Source organism: Polistes fuscatus, unplaced genomic scaffold (assembly GCF_010416935.1).
Source record: "Polistes fuscatus isolate 324 unplaced genomic scaffold, CU_Pfus_HIC Scaffold15, whole genome shotgun sequence".
Classification (NCBI taxonomy): Eukaryota; Metazoa; Arthropoda; class Insecta; order Hymenoptera; family Vespidae; genus Polistes; species Polistes fuscatus.
In genome coordinates this window covers 2,298,858-2,317,386 of record NW_025113053.1, presented here as the reverse complement: position 1 = coordinate 2,317,386, position 18,529 = coordinate 2,298,858, and the positions used below count along the sequence as shown (strand labels likewise).

General features: G+C 30.8%; 2 protein-coding genes across 8 annotated transcripts; both read left to right on the top strand.

Moving 5' to 3' along the window:
• Window positions 1-1,436: 1,436 nt before the first annotated feature.
• On the top strand, window positions 1,437-8,462 carry LOC122514463 (integrator complex subunit 6). Its single transcript, XM_043631319.1, has 9 exons — window positions 1,437-1,837; window positions 2,069-2,146; window positions 2,685-2,924; window positions 3,057-3,237; window positions 3,318-4,045; window positions 4,183-4,458; window positions 4,567-4,906; window positions 5,024-5,767; window positions 5,884-8,462. Exons 1-9 carry the CDS (start codon window positions 1,721-1,723, stop codon window positions 6,090-6,092), a joined length of 2,913 nt encoding a protein of 970 aa, XP_043487254.1. The 5' UTR covers window positions 1,437-1,720; the 3' UTR covers window positions 6,093-8,462.
• A 2,041-nt stretch (window positions 8,463-10,503) lies between these two features.
• LOC122514746 (double-stranded RNA-binding protein Staufen homolog 2-like) lies at window positions 10,504-15,316 on the top strand. Of its 7 annotated transcripts, none has more exons than XM_043631766.1 (9): window positions 10,504-10,663; window positions 11,203-11,266; window positions 11,346-11,554; window positions 11,722-12,384; window positions 12,499-12,713; window positions 12,793-13,125; window positions 13,197-13,722; window positions 13,910-14,124; window positions 14,203-15,316. In XM_043631766.1, the coding sequence occupies exons 2-9, from the start codon at window positions 11,214-11,216 to the stop codon at window positions 14,458-14,460; spliced, it is 2,472 nt and encodes an 823-aa protein (XP_043487701.1). In that variant the 5' UTR covers window positions 10,504-10,663; window positions 11,203-11,213; the 3' UTR covers window positions 14,461-15,316. The 7 variants fall into 7 exon arrangements, with proteins under 7 accessions (XP_043487701.1, XP_043487700.1, XP_043487707.1 ...); XM_043631765.1 differs by having other exon boundaries at window positions 10,504-10,732; XM_043631772.1 differs by having other exon boundaries at window positions 10,505-10,732; window positions 11,734-12,381; window positions 13,910-14,112.
• Window positions 15,317-18,529: the final 3,213 nt, after the last annotated feature.

Here is an 18,529-nt window from a genome sequence, read left to right as displayed (position 1 = left end):
TTTTGTTAATTAAACAAAAGATTTTGTATAGATTCCATACTTAAGTTACGCAATATCAAATACAGTTTATTATAATTTATATATTTTTCCATAAATTTTAAATATCTATCGTAATACTATTTATTTAAATATTAAGTCTTCGAATTATTGTAAATAATTGTTTAAGTTTTTATCGTATGCTCATACATATATATTTTTTTCAAATTAACTTGTACCAAAATATCGTGTATGTGTATATTTAAATACGTTTAAATGTTCGCGCCATTATTTGCCATAGAATATAAAATATTATAATCGTAACGAATGGAATTTTGCGTCCGGATTAAAATAGTTCATATTTTACTTCGGAAGGTGGCGTCTAAATCTTGATTTTTGATTTTATTCTTTTATTTAAAAGTTCTATGTAAACTATTGATTATTTTTCCCCTTAATCGTATATACTTAATTTTTTGAAAATATTTTGAATCGATTAAAAAATGCAAACAAAATTATAAAAGCCAATGATATGATAGGAAAACAAAGAGAAATCATTGGAGAGAATATATATATATATATATAACAGCAGTATAGTTTTCAACTTGCAAAGTTTCAGTTGATTGCATTCATATGCTATTGTTTATAGTCATTTACAGATAATTGTGACAACATCTAGTAATGTGCAACAGCCAATCACTGTAGACACAATTAATATTGGTTAATATTTTTAATATTGAAGTATCATTGGTGGATTTTATTGGTAATTTTAAGCTTAATTTTTTAGACTATAATACGTGATTTTAATAACGAAATAACATGTTAATCAGCAATTAATTAAAATACAAAAATAAATGTAGAAAGAGAATACATATATATATATATATATATATACATATACATACATAAGTTTGACTATAAAGAGTGGGGGGGGGGAGAAGAGAATAACGAGATAGTTTTTCGGCAGATGAAACGGAGTAAATAGAATCGAGCGCGTGAGTATTAACACGTTGCGAGCAAGAAAGAAGCAGATAGAGAGCGAGAGAGAGAGAGAGAGAGAAAGTGGGAACGAATAGGGATAGAGTGGGGAAATTAGAAGGAGAGAGAGAGATTTACGATAAACGTATAAGAGCAAATGAGAGAGAGACGAGAGTGAAAGAGTAATGGTGGGGGAAGCATGAGGAAGACAAGACCAGGCGGACAGGCTGGCAGACAGACCTGTCCGATTCACAACTCGCTAACCGCGATCCGTGCTTGTATTTCAGCTGTTTCTATTCCGTATTTCAACCGTTAGCATATATTTCAAAGAATATTAGAATCAGATTCGTACGGCGTAGCAGCAAAATCGGATCCGTGTAGAAAACAGCACGCAACGCGAGAAAAGTAGAAAGAGAGAGAGAGAGAGAGAGAAAGAGAGAAAGAGCGAGAGGGAGTGAGAGAGAGAGAGAGGGGGTAGGAGAGAAAGAGGGGGAAAGATAGAGTACGAGGGAGCGAGCGCGCGCGAGAGTGAGAGAGAGAGAGAGAGAGACAGAAACAGAAAAGAAAAAGAAAAAGAGAGAGAGAGAGAGAACAAACGAGCGCCGTTACGATAAAAGAGAAGTTTTACGGAACGTGTTCAAAAGCGTTCAATGGTCGAAGTAGCTATGCGCCACGCCGTTGTAGGGCTCCTAGCTAGCTAGTTTCAACTACGGGAGGTCTCTCGAGCCGCAGTTACGACCTCGAGAACGAGCGGGTTCACCTCGCGAAGATGACCATAATAGTCTTTTTGATCGACACATCGGCCTCCATGAATCAGAGGGTTTATTTGGGCGGGCGGCCCACGCTTTTGGATGTAGCCAAGAGCGCAGTGGAAACTTTCGTGAAGGTACGCCAAATAGACAGCTTTCTTGACCGGGTGTTAAGTTGTCATGAGTGTCTCCCTCCGTCGTTTCGTTGTGTGCATCTTTGTGTGTGTGTGTGTGTAGGTGGGTGTACGTATGTTGAGAGAGAGAGAGAGAGAGAGAATAAAAAGAGAAAAGAAAAAAACGATGCGTGTTATACATCGTGATAAATTCCTGATTATTTCTTCATATGTAAATCAAAAATACTTTTCCAGGTACGACAAAGATCACCGGAGAGCCGCGGGGATCGTTATATGCTCCTGACCTTCGAAGATCCGCCCCAGAATATCAAGGTATCTCGTATTCCTTGCTTAAACGTTCCCTGTTTCTCTCCTTCTTTCTCTCTCCCCTGTCCCTTCCAATGACTCCTCCCTCCTTCTCTTGTTCCCCTATTCGCACCTATCCTGCTATTGCTCTTTCTTTCCCTCCCCCCTCTATACTACTACTAGCGCTTCTACATAACATTTTCGTTTAATGCTTTTTCTCATAACTCGAATTCTTTTCTTAAACGATAATATTGTAGTTGCATGGAGATTCCCCTTTTGAAATTTAGTCCTGGTCGCATTTTTCTATTGTACGAAAGAACAATGAATAGAACTATGCAGAGAAGGAACAACGTGAAATTCACACTTTCCTACATACCTTTAGTCTTCCGTTGCGGAAGAATTGCATTATGGGTACCGCATGCTGAGATGCGCCTTCAGCGCCATCTTACTTTGTTTTTTTTTTTTATAAATACTCGAGCGCGCTAATATTTGAATTAGCATACGATATATTGTGATAAATTATTGAATAATATAATCTGATAGAATTGTATGTTTGTTTTTTAAGGCTGGTTGGAAAGAAAATTTGGCCACCTTTATGAACGAATTGAAAAACTTACAATGTGTTGGCCTTACAACTTTAGGTGCTGCGTTAAAGCATGCTTTGGATGTTTTGAATATAAATAGGATGCAAACTGGTATCGATACTTATGGGCAAGGAAGATGTCCATTTTACTTAGAACCGTCTGTAATTGTTGTTATAACGGATGGTGGAAAATATACGACCAACAGTGGAGTACATCAAGATGTAAGTTGCTATAGTATGTCTTTAATATTGTGCAGTTAATACCAAAATTATGTATTCGAGATATTTTTATTCATTCGGTAAAGTTAAAGTTTATGTTAAATATTTTCACATCAAATTTTGTTTTCTTACAAGTTTACATTACCAATGCATTCTCCTATACCTGGATCAGAATTAACTAAGGAACCATTTAGATGGGACCAAAGGCTATTTTCTTTGGTGTTAAGATTATCTGGGACACCGGCCGTTGAACGAGATACTGGTTTAGTTGCAAGCGATTCGTCTCCGATAGATGCAATGTGCGAAGTAACTGGAGGTATGATGGATAAATTATTTAGTTTTATTATTCATTATAAAAATAGTTACAAAGTGATTAATTAATTGTATAAATTATAGGTCGTTCGTACTGCATAACATCGTTTAGAATGATGATGCAATGCATTGATTCTTTAGTACAAAAAGTTCAATCTGGCGTAGTAATAAATTTTGAAAAGATTGGACCTGATCCTCCTCCGCTTTCTAACGAGGTACACAATCAGGATGAAGACGAGAACGAAGATGAAAATAATATTAACAATGGCCCTCGGACTCAGTATTCTACAAATCCAACAGTACTAGGAAATACAGCATGGCATTCTTGTAGAAGATTAATTTACGTTCCACGTTCAGCACAGAAAGGATTTGCAGTTGGCTTTTGGCCAATTCCAGAAAGTTTTTGGCCAGACTTAAGTGCTAGTTCACTGCCACCAAGATCTGCGCACCCCAATGTCAAGTTTACCTGTACCAGTCAAGAACCAATGGTAATAGAAAACCTACCATTTGACAAATATGAATTGGAACCCAGTCCGTTAACGCAGTATATATTAGCCAGAAAACAACCAACAATATGTTGGCAAGTATTTGTAGCAAATTCTTACAAGTCCAGCGAGGTAGGCCATCCTTTCGGATATTTAAAAGCGAGCACAAACTTAACTTGCGTAAATTTATTCGTTATGCCCTACAATTATCCTGTATTGTTACCGTTATTAGAAGAATTGTTTAAGGTACATAGGCTGAAACCAACAAATGAATGGAGAACACAGTTCCAAAATTATATGAGAACTATGCCTACTTATTATTCTGCGGTAAGTTGCTTTTACTCTATATACAATTTTATTGAATAGAAGAGACACACACGTGTGTCTTATATACAAATATTTGACAATTTAAAATTTAATTTGATGTTATTTATTTGAATTTTAATTTTAACTTTTAATTACAGTCATTGAGGAGAGCGTTAACTAGAATGGGTGCACCTGCTCCACTAGCACAAACTTTAATACCTGATAACATGGATAATTCTTTATCGTACAGTGTTTTAAATTATTTAAAACGCTTGAAAAATCAAGCAAAAATAGAGTTTGATAGACTATGTAATGAAGTAATTTCCAAACAAGTTGCAGCTGCTAATATGACAAAAAATTTAACTAATGCTAGTACAACTACCATAACGGAAGGTGTTAGAGTTATTCCCAGAACACCATTGAAAAAAGATTTGGTAAGAGATCTGAACAAATTTTCTATGTACATCTTTTAAAAGTACATTCAAATGCATGTATAAAAGTGTAACATTAAAATAATAAATTAATGAGATATTTTTTTGTAGGTATCGCATCCTTTATTGCAAGACAAATTTACCGGACTTAGGGATCAATTAAATGAGTTTGGTGGATTCGTTGTTGGTTTAGTAAAGAATCAACAGCAACAGCGTGGTGCACAGAGTTATCGCAATGCTTTTGATGTCCCAAGAAAATCACTTTTGGATCAAGTTGTGAGAATGCGTGCAAATTTTTTGCAACCTGGATTATTACATACCAAATTATTAGACGATGATTATGTTCATTCAATGCCTTTAGCTCAGATGGGGAATTATCAGGAATATTTAAAAAGGATGACACCGCCTTTAAGAGAGATCGAAAGTGTACCTGTCAGACAACATATGTTTGGTAAATAATTTTAGAAGAATAATTTTAGAATCTTTTAGAGTATTTTTATTTCTTTGATTGTTCTATTATTGATTATTTTGAGAAATAATAACTAATATTTTAAACTTGGATTTGCAGGTAATCCTTTTAAAATAGACAAAAGGATGATGGTAGATGAAGCAGATATCGATATGGTTGGAGCAACATCTTCTACATCGAAAGGTGGTATAAAACGTTCATTACCACCTTCTGACGGAGGAGGGACACCTGTTCCAAGGCCGTCTCCCAATAAAAGAAAACCAGGCCCTATTCCAAAAGATGTTATTGTACGAAGACCTTCATATTCTCCTGCTAGTACGCCTCCAAGTTCTCCAATACCTTGGATGGATGAAACCAAAAATCAAGTGCTACCAAATGCCGAACTAAATACTACACCAAATTTAACAAATGCAAGCCATGTAACGAGTACACCGTGTGCTGCTGCAAGCTCGCAAGAAAAATTAGTGAATGGACTTGCGGAAATGCCAACAATTCCAATTTTTGAAGCAATTCCAGCCGAACATGTTAATAATCATATGGATAGTCCACCTATTTTAACACCAATCGTAGTTAATAATGTTGACTTAAGAAGTGATGTTAAAAGTGAAAGGATAGATCTTGTTAATGTGGAAAGTAATAGACTGCCTTCTAATGACAGCAGCGAAAATAGTGACAAAATTGTAAGTGCAGTTGAAGAAAGGTTAACGAATCACGTTGAAGAGAAACTAGAACCGAAGATAGAAAAAGAAAAGGTCTTAACGAAAAAAGAATTGGAGGATATAAGAAGGCACAATTTAACGGTCAGGGAACTTGTTTACAAAGAAATACGAAGACGGGGAACAAGTAGGTTCATTTTTATTCTATCTTATAATATTTACGTCCTCGTATAATTTGTAATTTAATATTATAATATTTATATACATGCCAATATGCATATTCAATTTGTCTACTTGTTTCAGATCACGCAACATTATTTACGCATTTACATCAAGTTCAAGGAACATTGGATATTCGACTTGCATTTGTGAAAGATATTGTTAAGGAATCATTACGTTTTAAAAGACGTAAATTAGCTACATTGTTGGAAGAATATCTTAAGACTATACAAGAAGACGTTTGGACAGTGAATCACAAGGTGAATCACAATGGTGCCACAAAAATAAGCTAGGCATTAATTGACTTATAAGAAAGGATTATTTTAAGAAATGCATTAAACACTTTTTAAAGTGACTTATAAGCACGTAAATAGAGTATAAAGCACATAATGTGCATAATTTTTATTTGAGAAAGGAAAAAATATAAGGAAATAAGAAAAAAGAAGAAGATTAGTAATATTCAAACATAAATATTTGAAAGATGCTTGAATAGTAGATGCAATTTCTATCGATAAATGCACTTTAGGTGTTAACCAAGAAAATACAGTTTTTTTTTTATATTATCTTGTTCAATTAATTATTTTTATTTTATAAATGTTCAGTTGGTAGAAAGTTTATTTTTTTGTTTTTGTTAATATTTGTATATACTTGAAAATTTATATTATGACAATAAATTCTTCCTAAAGTTGGAATTTGCAGATTTGTCAAATATTACGAGTAAAAGTATACGTAATTTATAAATAAAACATTAATTTCTCTTATAAAAAAAAAAACAAATTTAAATTAATTTCAAATAATATATTGCACATCACATTGTTCTCTGTCAGTATATTATTATATCAAAAAAATAATATAATGTTTAATAACATTAACGATACCATAAACACGCGCGGTTAAGTAGGCATATTAATTATGTTTTATAATCCAATTTACAATTCTCAATGCAGTTTTCTCTCAATGCACCTCTAATTAAATTTATTTTAATTTATAGTCTTGGATGCAGGCATGCAAGACGATTTGAGGTGTAAAATATAGCTTCTAAGGGTCAATTATACTATACAAATAGTATACAAATATCTATTTGCATAGTATTTGAAATGTGATCTAATTTTAATAGTCAAGTAAAAAACTTTGTTTATCTGCTGTGAGAATTGTAAAAAAAATATGACATAAATCAAAGACATAAAGATATTCTACCAGCTGTACAGTTCTTAGAGCCCATATCAAATTTAAGAAAAAGAATCACAACTGAAGTTATAGTTATATTGTCTTATTACGATTCATATGTTCAAATCTATAATTTTTTAAGTAAAATCATCATTACAAAATTCTATATTAATAAGAAATCAACAGTGACGCAGTGATAAAAAAAACTGTGTAAATTTTGTTATATAAATTATTCATGTTATAAAGTTGAAGTGAGATTTAATTTCTGTAAATTTATAAAAAGAAAATTTGAGATTATTCTTGTTTATTATGCCTTTTCTCCTCTGTAATACATATCTTCTGTTAAAAACAGAGATTTCATAGGTGTATATTTTGTATTCAAAGATTAGTACATATTTTGTCATGTAATTTGCTAAATTAAAAATATCATTAAAAGTAGAAATGTTTTGTTGAAATGAACTATTTCACCTAAATTTACTATATGTAAAATAACCGTCGATGTATATGACACACAGAGTAGCTATCGTAAAAACTGTTGTAAGAACAAGTTTTACATCTAGCAAGAGAGATGATTTATTAAATGGAATGTATTATAACATTTTCCATAAAGGGTTGATAGTGCCTGACGTTATTAATAACGTATTATTCAATCTTTAAAGATTGAAGTAAGAAGAATGTATTTATATTCGATTTGTTTTGCATAGAAGCATTTACATCGAACTGCTACTAATGCAAAAGCATTCGAATGAGAGGATCATTAGTGGAATAGAAAATTCTTTTTAAATTGTGGTGTATTGTTTATTAATATTTTTAAAAAAATTAAATGATGTTATCATGACGTTTTGACTTTTCATATAAGAGAAATTTTCTAAGTAAAAAAAACTGATCATGTACAATATATTAAATACTGTACAAATTTTTACATTAACTTTATGTCCAAGGTGTGTAAATATACATGTAAAACTTTGATGATTACCAAATTTAGTAAATTAATGACAAACGTTATATGTCCGAGCTTATTTAAGATGTAATTAAATTATTGACTTTATTACTCTATTAATAGTTTCCATTTTAATGCGATTAGAGACAAATTTACTCATGTCAATTGTTTGTGAAGATCATTTGAAATAGCACAATCACACACAGTTTACATGAAATAATAGAAAAATACTTTGACCAAATATTATGTAAGTTAATTGACAAATCATTGTCAGAATGATTATCTTATTTTGTGTTAACTTCAATCCGAATTATCGCTCTATTTTCAAAATTTTCCAAGCTTTCAAAGCGAACAAACATGAAAGAATTGTACTGGCATAGAAAATAATTCAAATGAAATAAGTCAAATATAACATATCATTGATGTTAAATAAATTTTCTATAAAAAAAAAAGTTTAATTTCAAATAAGATAATCAATCTGAGAATTGATTTGGGGGTACTATGTGATATATGTACACAAATTTGATACTTGTAAATAATTTAGCTTTAAACTGTATAGAATAATTTTTATTTATTGAACCATTGAGAAATTTAAATATTCCACAGATTAGTTAGTAAATAACGGGGCTTAGCTGAGTCTAAAAGACAATGATGCTAAACGCTTATTGGCTCCGAATTAAATTAATTTAGAAGAGTATTAAAATATTCAATTTAGTATTAAAAATTGAATGTATAAAACACAAAGTGCGATTTTATAAGATACACGTTTATTGAATAACTATAGAAAATATTTGTAGATTACGTCATTGATTTTATGTTATTTTTTTTTTCTTTTTTTTTGCAAAGTTATATAAACTATTTTTGATTGAGCGTTTTAAAGATTTAACAGGTAATCATATTTTGTTTAAAAATTGCGAATGAACTGTAATTTTAACAAATTTTTTAATCTACTTAGTCCGTAGATGCATATTTTGGATAAACAATATCCCCTTCTTAAATTAACGAACAATCCTGTATTTTTTTTTCCCCATAGGAAACAAATGTTTTTTATACAATTTACAACACCAATATTTATGTCGATAACAATGTAACGATGTAACAGTGTAACAGGGACACGCAATACTGCAATGAAAATTTAAACAAAATATGAGGATTACATTTGTCAAACTTGGTATAAGAAAGTGTTTACGCTTCAAACAGCATAATTAATTGAATGCAATATTAAAAAGTATATTATTAAATGAATATTACTGCCATATTATTGCATTCGATAAGCTGACGTGCCTATTACATTGCTTTCGAGAATTGGTTTCTTTTATTTTTCATATATACATTTTTCCATATTCAGTTTTTACAAAGTTTATCTATGTATTGAAGAATTGTTATTGTTTCTTTTTATAAAATTTAAAAAGTGATATGTTTTAAAGTACGGTGTAAAATAATTATATATGTATATAGATATACATACATATGTAATATAAATATGAAAGGATCGTTCCATTTTTACGTTTATATTTTAGAAAAGATGGCGAACATAAGCTTAAAAAAAGAATAAACAAAAGGATATAAAGCTTGATTATGTTTACACCGATTTCCTATTCTAAATACTAATAATGCATACGCAAATATAGGCAAATATGTATATGTATATATATTGTATTATATGTATATGCATATACATACACACAAAATACGACCTTTTTTAATGCTTTGTACTATTTCGTACTATTTCAAACAAAATGAACTTTGAATACACATTGAAGTTTATAAAATAGAATAAAAAAACAAAAACAGAAAAACCAACAATGGAACAAATAGAAAAAAGTTTGAAGAATACGTTTGTTCTTACCATAATAATCTTTCTAAATGACACAATAGAAAAAAATGATGTTAAAAATAAAAAATGTAATAGTTTTTTACAAAATCAACAACATTTACTACGTTATATATTTTACTAAATAAGTATAATTTAAATAATTATTTAAATAACTTTTAAACGTTTGAAAATCTTTAATTTCTTTTTCATTTCCATTGTATAAGTATAGTTTCAATTAATACAGTAAATTATTATGGTACAGAATCTTTGTAATAAATAATAATATAATTAGAAGTATCTAGAGATAATTCGAGGATTTAAATGTGTGAAACATTACATACATAACTAACTTCGAAATTATTAAGAATGATAAGGAAACTTAAATCGATAAATTGCATCTTGTAAGATTCTTCTTTTTCTTTATTTCCTTGAGACGGAAAAAAAAAAGAAAAAAAAAACAAAATGACGTATTAATTGGAAATATTTTACTCGTAATAGGAAATATTAATTTTTTATTAAAATATGTTAATTGTGTGTAATCGTCAAGCTAGATTTCATTAGCGCGAATAAATGAAATTTTCTATGCTGTATTGTGATAGGTTAGAATCTAGGAAAAGACGCCATTTTACCGAATATATCTAGCGCGTGATTGGCCGTTTCTTCGTAAATATCTCGTTCGGTTCCTAGTAATCATTCGATTGTTTAGAACGATAGGATGCGATTCGATTCGATAGGATGCGATAACGATAACGAAAACGAGATGGATAGTATCGATATTGTAAAAATCAGTAAAACGGAGCGGTCCGTAGACATGAAGGGTCAGAAAACGTTGGTCGACAGTCTCATACCAAAATGGCCGCATTTTAGTCTACAGACTACTTTTCTTTGTTGTTTGCCAATAGCTGTGCAAAGGGCCTGGGAGTGTTCGATAAAGTAACACGGTCTGTTTCGACCTATATTTCATTGTTAATCCGAGAGAAATCATTATCGTGAAATAGAATAAATATTTGGTAAGAAATTTCGTATCGTATACTTCCGTGTTCGTTAAAACCGGGCCAAGCCCAACGTCTATCGACTGACTTATTTATAGATTAAATTGCGTTTAAAACGATTAGCGTCATTGCAATAATGGAAGTGATTTACGAGCATCGTTTTCGTGTCCATTTTATTATAGGATTGTCAGTGCTTACTTGAGAACAATCAACTGAAATGAGGGAGATACCGGTTAACGGTTTTAAAAACGATCCCGAATCGTAATTTATCGTTTTTATCATCTTATTTCATTATGTAAAACTTTATTTTCATTGACATTTAGTTACGGTGCGTTTAATATTTATTTCTTTACAAATATTTTCATATTTCCTATATTATTCGAAATTCTTTTTATGTCAACTTCCTTCATCCTTTAATGTGTCATTTTGTTTGATGTGTTAGTGATATTTAACGAAGAAATAATTTCATATTTTCTACTTTTTTGTAGATTTTTACAAGATGTTACGCCACCAACACCATTCAATGCCAAATCAACTTAGAGATCATAATAGGTTGGTATTACGTTCATTAGTTGTCAATTTTCTTTTGCAATTGTAACAAAATACATGATTTATTATTAATTTTGAAAAGAATGGGAGGACCAATGCGCCCTATGCAGCAGGCTAGTATGGCCCCTTTACATCAGCCGCAGCATCCAATACCGCATCGGAATCCACATCAACAAATACTGCCCATGCCCCCCCATCAACAACATATACATCACTTGCAGCACCATGGACCACCACATGGAAATCCACGACAACCAATGTTGATGAGTATGAATGCACACAATTCCAATGGTAAGCTTTGAAAATAACAATTTTGTATATATTTCAAAAAGGTCGTCTTTCTCATATTAATTACATTACTTTAATTCTATCTACGCGAAATATAATAGTGCAAAATATTGTAATATTCCATCAGAACTTTGTGTTTCAATGAGTTAATCATTGTTTGTAATATTTAGTCTTTTATCCAGGTACTATGGTCAGCGTTAGTTTAAAGGATCAAACAAACACAGTCTCCGTGACCCTTCAAAATCCAAATATTCAATCGACGCAATTTCAGCAACAACAGAATAACCAACAGAATCAAGTTCAACAGCACGTTCAACAGCAACAACGTCAACAACATCAGCAGCATCAACAGCAGCAGCAACAACAACAGCAACAACAACAACAACAACAGCAGCAGCAACAACAACAGCAACAACAACAACAACAACAGCAACAAATCATGGAACAATCTAAACCATCTACGAACAAGGGTAACGGAGAGACTAGGGATCATAGTCCATCGCAACAAAATCATGCTAACGTGAATAATCCAGCTTTGGCAAACATGAAAGAAAAAACACCAATGTGCTTGCTAAATGAGTTAGCACGATTTAATAAAATTCAACATCAATACAGACTGACCAATGAAGAAGGACCGGCGCACAAAAAAAGATTCACTGTAACGTTAAAACTTGGAGAAGAAGAGTACGTAGCGGATGGACCTAGCATAAAGAAAGCTCAACACAGCGCAGCTGCTGAAGCACTAAGAAAAACGTGGTATAGACAGCCTCCGCTAAAACCTACTAAAGCATTGAGAATTGGTTATCCGGGGAAGTGTTCACCTGGTTCAGGTAGTCGTATATTTATGTATTCTCAAAGACTATAGACATTTTACTTAGGTATTTTGCATATCATTACGTCTTTTCATTGAACTTATTTGGTTTTTTTTTTTTAATTTCTCTTTAAAGGAAACGTACCAGCAACAGTAGAATTAAATGCATTGGCGATGAAAAGAGGAGAACCTACAGTCTATACCTTCAGACAAGCTCCGCCAGCCGGATTGCAGCCATTAGTTACGTATAGTTTTGCCAATTATCCGCGATTATTACATTCCAGTTTGCCTCCTAATCATGGGTACCATGCTGAAACTACACCACCAATGATGTATATCGTTACCTTGAAGGTATACAATTTTTCTTGATTTTTCTATCACGTATACATTAAGAAAGTTAATATTAATAAAGTATATGTCAAATTTGTAGGTCGGCGAGCGAGAGTTTACTGGTCGAGGTATGACAGCCCAATTGGCACGACATGACGCAGCAAAAAGAGCATTGGAACAATTACGTCAATTACCTTTACCAGAAGAGGTATCAACTAATTGTACTAATAGCAATGGAACATTAACCGGAATTGATGATCCTAATGCCGACTTGAAAAGTCCTGTTTCTTTAGTTCACGAGACTGCGTTAAAACGTGGTCTATCCGTTAGTTTCGAAGTTGTATCTGAAAGTGGTAAACCTCATATTCGTGTATTTGTGACTAAGTGTACCGTAGGAGAAAAATCTACTGTCGGAGAAGGATCTTCAAAAAAAGTATGTGTATACGCATATATATTGCTTACAATGTATGTAATACGTTATAGTTATACGAATAATTTATTTAGGTTTCAAAGAAACGAGCAGCAGAATTAATGTTAGAAGAATTAAAACGTCTTCCACCGTTACTTGTAAATGTTCAAAATCGGTTGTCGAACGTGAAACGTAAGCCTCCCGCGACGAAAAAAAAATCGAGAAATTTGATAAAGGTTTATCAAGATCCACGGGCAGAATCTGATGCTGTGGATGAACTTAATCCGGTTTCACGGCTCGTTCATATCCAACAAGCCAAACGAGAAAGGGAACCTGTTTATAATCTTATAGAAGAAAAGGGTGCTCCCCGGCGTAGAGAATTTATAATAGAAGTGACGACAGGACAAAATTCGGCTTGCGGATATGGTCCTAATAAAAAATTAGCTAAAAGAGCTGCGGCCGAAGCTCTTTTAGCTAAATTAGGGTATAGCAAACCACAGCCACAACCAACTAAACCATCCATTAAAACTGGAGAATCCGAAAATACTGAAAGCAAACCAAGAAAAGTAACTTTTCTCGAAGACGATCAAGTTAATGAAACTCAAAGTCATTCAGTAGGAGGTAAAAAGAGATATTTGCATAGCTATCGATAGAATTAAAATTTCATTCGTAGATTTTGTTATACCTTTAAACTTTTATATAGTTACAATGGATTATATTCTATTAATTATCTTGTGGAAATTAATAGAATATTTGATATCTTTTGTGATATATATAAAAGGTATTTTTTTTCCTTCTATTCATTAAGGTACCATCGGACGTCAGTTAGTGCCTGGCTTGTTATTAGTGGACGGTGGTCAAGAATCTAAAGTAGGAAATGGACCTAGCGTTCAAGTGATCGCTGAAGAATTACGTGGACAACAACAAAATTCTGGAATATCTCCGAAAGATCAGTTAAAATATTTAGCCCAATTATTTAATTTCAATGTTGAATTTAGTGACTTCCCTAAGGTAACGAAACAAGTATGAACATTTTATTGTGCTTATTGTCCAAAATTACTAATCGACAATATCATATAATATTGAATATTTAATTTTTAGGGTGGATCAATACACAAGGAATATCTATCGCTTGTAACACTAAGCACAGATCCACCGCAAGTGTGTCATGGTAATGGCCCAACAGCGAACGCAAGTCGTAATCAAGCAGCACTAACAGCTTTACGCACGTTAAGTAAGTTAGGTCTTGATAATGCTTCTAATTCACAATCTAAAAAAGACAAAGGTGCGTCCGGAGATGGAATACATATTAGTATTCAGGTCAAAAATAATATTATGGATGGAACTATCGATAAATAATTATCTGCTATTTAAAAATTAAATATGTAGGATTGATTATTTATATTGCCTTGAGGCACTGTACAAGAAAACTGATATTCTAACTTTTTATTTTTACATCTCCTTTGTCGTCAATTATATATAATCATTGTGTTTATGGTAAACTTCTATAAAGAAAAATGTTCATTTCAAGATGTCTTCTTTATACGACCAAGATCTGTCTGGAAAATTTTCTACTGCTGAGTAATCTTGATCGCTATTGTACGATATATATAAAAATATATATATATATTATTTTTATAGACATCAGATTTTCATGTCTTACTATTTATGCCTTTTCTCTAAGAGAATACAGTTTATATCTTTTACAGTGCCTCATATGCATTAACATATGTTCAAGCCCCAATAACATACTATATCATTTGGTAGACCTGATTAATTTTACCATTGTATTTTTTTTTTTTTGTTTCAAAAATAATCAAGAATTAAGTTAAGTTATGAATAATTTCTATGGTTATTATTTTGTCTATGAATTTACTTTATTTATTATTAAGAATAAGGAATCGTATATAAACATTCTTCAATATTTACAAGATTTTTTAAACCACATAAAAAGAAATCCTAAATTTTGAAAAATGTTCACATTTGAATGTAAATGAATAATACGAGAAAATGAATCATTTATATTTTTGATTTCAATTTTAAACAATTTATCACGATACATTGAATAATATTGTATTGGTGCTTGATCAAGATTCTGGTTCTAACAATAAATTCTAATATATCGTATGAATTTGATTGATAGAACCACTATCCAATTATCAAATATTTACTCCGTGTAATTAAAATGGTCATACTCCAGATATGTAGCCAAAAACTAATTAAGAAGGTTCATATGATACTTATCTTACGACGTTGTATTCATGGTAGATAATTCTGCGATAAATATTCAAAAATATGGATAAAATCATTAAATTTTTGGATTGACTTTCTATTAACATGCGAAAAAAAAAAACAAATGTAGATTTTATTTTATTTAGTTAGGTTTTTTTTTATGTTCGTTTTAAGTGCATCAAATGATTCATGAAAATATTCGTTGCTTGCATGAAGTAATTATTTTCTATTAGCAAGTGTTTATTTTTTTGTTGTGTGTGTGCTTAGAAGTACGATATAATGTTATCTATTTTTTTTTTTTTAAATGAGATATTATTTATAGTCAATCCTTAAATTTAATGCATTTCTTTTTGTGATTTTTTTTTTCTTGTCTTTTTTCCTTCCTAATTTTGTTTCATTATTGCTTTGCGTTTCTATTCTTTTTTTGTCCTTTTTCTTTTCTTTATCCTATTTTATATAATTCACCACATTTGATAGAATTTCGAATGAATAGAAGATTCCAGTACATATGAACTTTTGCGAACTTCCGTGCGATCAAGGAAGACCCCTTCCATTCTGATATACAATTATCAAATACTTTGTATTTGGTTTATGATCATAAGAAAAAAAAAAATTGTAGAAATAATGAAGTAAAATTCATACATTTTCTGAGATGAAATGCGGCCATGCTCTAGGTCAATATGCAGATCTGAGAGAAATAGGTGATTCATGGGTTTGCTTAGACGAAGTTTAGAACATGAAGGTAACCCATGGATCAACTGTCGCTCGATTGTGCATACTTACCTTACAATTTCAAATAATTCCTTAGCTTTCTCATAATTCATGAATGGAAAAATGTCTTATTACCTAATAATGTTATTTCGTTTATTTATAGAGAATATTCGATTTAATCATTTTTCATGAGACAAATTAATACACTATTTCTCTAAATATAAAATCGAAGAAAATAAATGCGTATTTTGTCTGTACGTTTATCGGGTCATACATCAAAAAATATTCATATGGTCAAAATGTATTTATTGAAAAAACTAGGTAATGCGATATACATTTTTCTCATGCCCTAATGTGCTTTTTTATGGGGCCTAGAAGCATACTGGGGTCCATTCATGTTTGCGAAAGATATTGAGAAGTGAAGGAAATTGAAATTTCCGTGCATCTATCACTTCAAAAAAAAAAAATAATTGAAAAAAAAAATAACAAAAAAGAAAAAACCATAAAAATATAAAAAAATGAAAAAAGAAGAAAAAAAAGATTGATGGATGGCATGAGATATTTCAACGAATATGACAAAAGGTAATAATACAAAATTTATCTGACTCTCGTTGACTTGGTCACGGTCGCAAATGGTTTTTGACCAATAAACCGTTTAAAACAACAAGTGCTATGAATTTTGTCTTATTGCCGAATGGGAGGAAAAAATGGAAACAAAAAAAAATGAAGAAAAGCACTAATGTGGTGATAAAAAAAAAACATGTAATAATGGATGAAGATAATATTGAGAGCACGGTACGAACTTTGAATATTAAACTTACTTTTGAAAGTAATCAACTTTTTGATTAGATGATTAAAAGTAATTGATCAAAAATAATGGCTGTCCATTAGTTAGAGACATTTCTCTGAAATAAAATGCTAATTTTTTTTCCCTGCCTGTTTAGAGTCTTAGAGAATGAAAAAAATCCTCTCGTCTTTTTTGTTTTTCTTTTTCTTTCTCCAAAGTTTTTAAACAGATATGGAAAAAAATGTATCGAGAAAAGTTACATGGAAAGATTGAAGAAACGAGAAATCAATAAATTTCTTTCCTCGTGTAAAATTATTTAAAAATAATGAGATGTATATATCAATGCAAAGTTCAGTCCCGTATTCTCACATAACTCCATCTTGTATTCATTATACACATAATATTATCCAAACTATTCGTTGCGTTAAAAATACAAACGATTGTTAACTCTTAATTAATGTGCCTCTTTACTTACCCATGAATAGAGAATGACGTATTCTATATATTACAAACTTAGAATGTCATTTCTGCGAGTAATCCCAAGTGGAAATTTTTTCTACGAAATTGTTCGTATTAATTTTTCTAACACGTCTCGTTATTCCAAAATTCGTCGAAAAAAAAAAAAAATATCAAGAGAGTGTGTTCCTTTTTCTAACGTATTGTATTATAGATAAGTATTTTTTTTAAAAGCGAAATTCAGTATTAATTAAGACAGGTGGTAGATTTTGTTGCATAGTCTTTTAGGGGAAAGAGGGAGAATACACGTGTCCTGTTAAAAGTATTTTCCTTTCTAAACTTATTTTATTTAAATAATAATACAAAAGAACGAAATATAGACGTAATGCGTAAATACAAATTATTATCTATTATATTGGATTACTAATGAGACCCGATTATTCATTATTTATGAGACCGGATATTATATTATTAATCATATATTATGTTAAAAAAGATAACATTTTTTAAAGAGTCGTTTAATATTATAATATATACGGATTGATATTTTTCGTTTTAGCGATAAAACCACCGACAAGTAATATTTATTTAAATGTCTCATTTCTTGCTTATAATTATTATAAGTTCTCATTTTCATTATTATTTATTATCAATTATAAATTGTCTTTCATTTTCAAGTCTCCGAATAAAACAGAAGGAAGAGATGTACAATAGTTTTAATTATTTCATAATATATAAATGTATATGATTAATTGCTTGTTTGTTTATAACGTTATCAGCATACGGCTTCCAAATGTGTATTTAAAAAATATTTTCATTCTACAGAATGACTGTGTTTTTCATGTATAACTTGTAATCATTACCCACAAAAATTATCTTTTTTTTTTTTTTTTTTCTGAAAAAAAAGAGGAAATATTTTTTTTATATTTATTCTTTGAACAAATTAATGGGCGGTTTTATCGAGTTCGTATTTGAAAATCAATAAATTTGATTGTAAAAATGTTGTTAGCGAGAGAGAGGGAGAGAAAGAAAGAGAGAGAGAGAGATTTGTCTGCTTATACAAGTGCAAGAAATATATAGTACAAGGACGAATCGTGCTCTTATAATTCGTACATACGTAAAACTGATTTGTAATTATTGGAAATAAAGTATTTGTAATTGACTTTAAACATTAAATAAGATTTCACGAACTCATTGTAAATTGTAAATATCAATATTTTTACCGCCATTACTTATGAATTT

What these genes read in the sequence shown, in the direction of transcription:
- LOC122514463 (XM_043631319.1), top strand. Translation starts at nt 1,721, where the DNA reads ATGACCATAATAGTCTTTTTGATCGACACATCGGCCTCCATGAATCAG. An exon ending in ACAGTGGAGTACATCAAGAT is followed by an intron (nt 2,925 to 3,056) that starts GTAAGTTGCTAT and finishes TTTTCTTACAAG; the next exon opens with TTTACATTACCAATGCATTC. An exon ending in AATGTGCGAAGTAACTGGAG is followed by an intron (nt 3,238 to 3,317) that starts GTATGATGGATA and finishes TATAAATTATAG; the next exon opens with GTCGTTCGTACTGCATAACA.
- LOC122514746 (XM_043631766.1), top strand. Translation starts at nt 11,214, where the DNA reads ATGTTACGCCACCAACACCATTCAATGCCAAATCAACTTAGAGATCAT. An exon ending in GAATGCACACAATTCCAATG is followed by an intron (nt 11,555 to 11,721) that starts GTAAGCTTTGAA and finishes TGTAATATTTAG; the next exon opens with TCTTTTATCCAGGTACTATG. An exon ending in GAGAAGGATCTTCAAAAAAA is followed by an intron (nt 13,126 to 13,196) that starts GTATGTGTATAC and finishes TAATTTATTTAG; the next exon opens with GTTTCAAAGAAACGAGCAGC.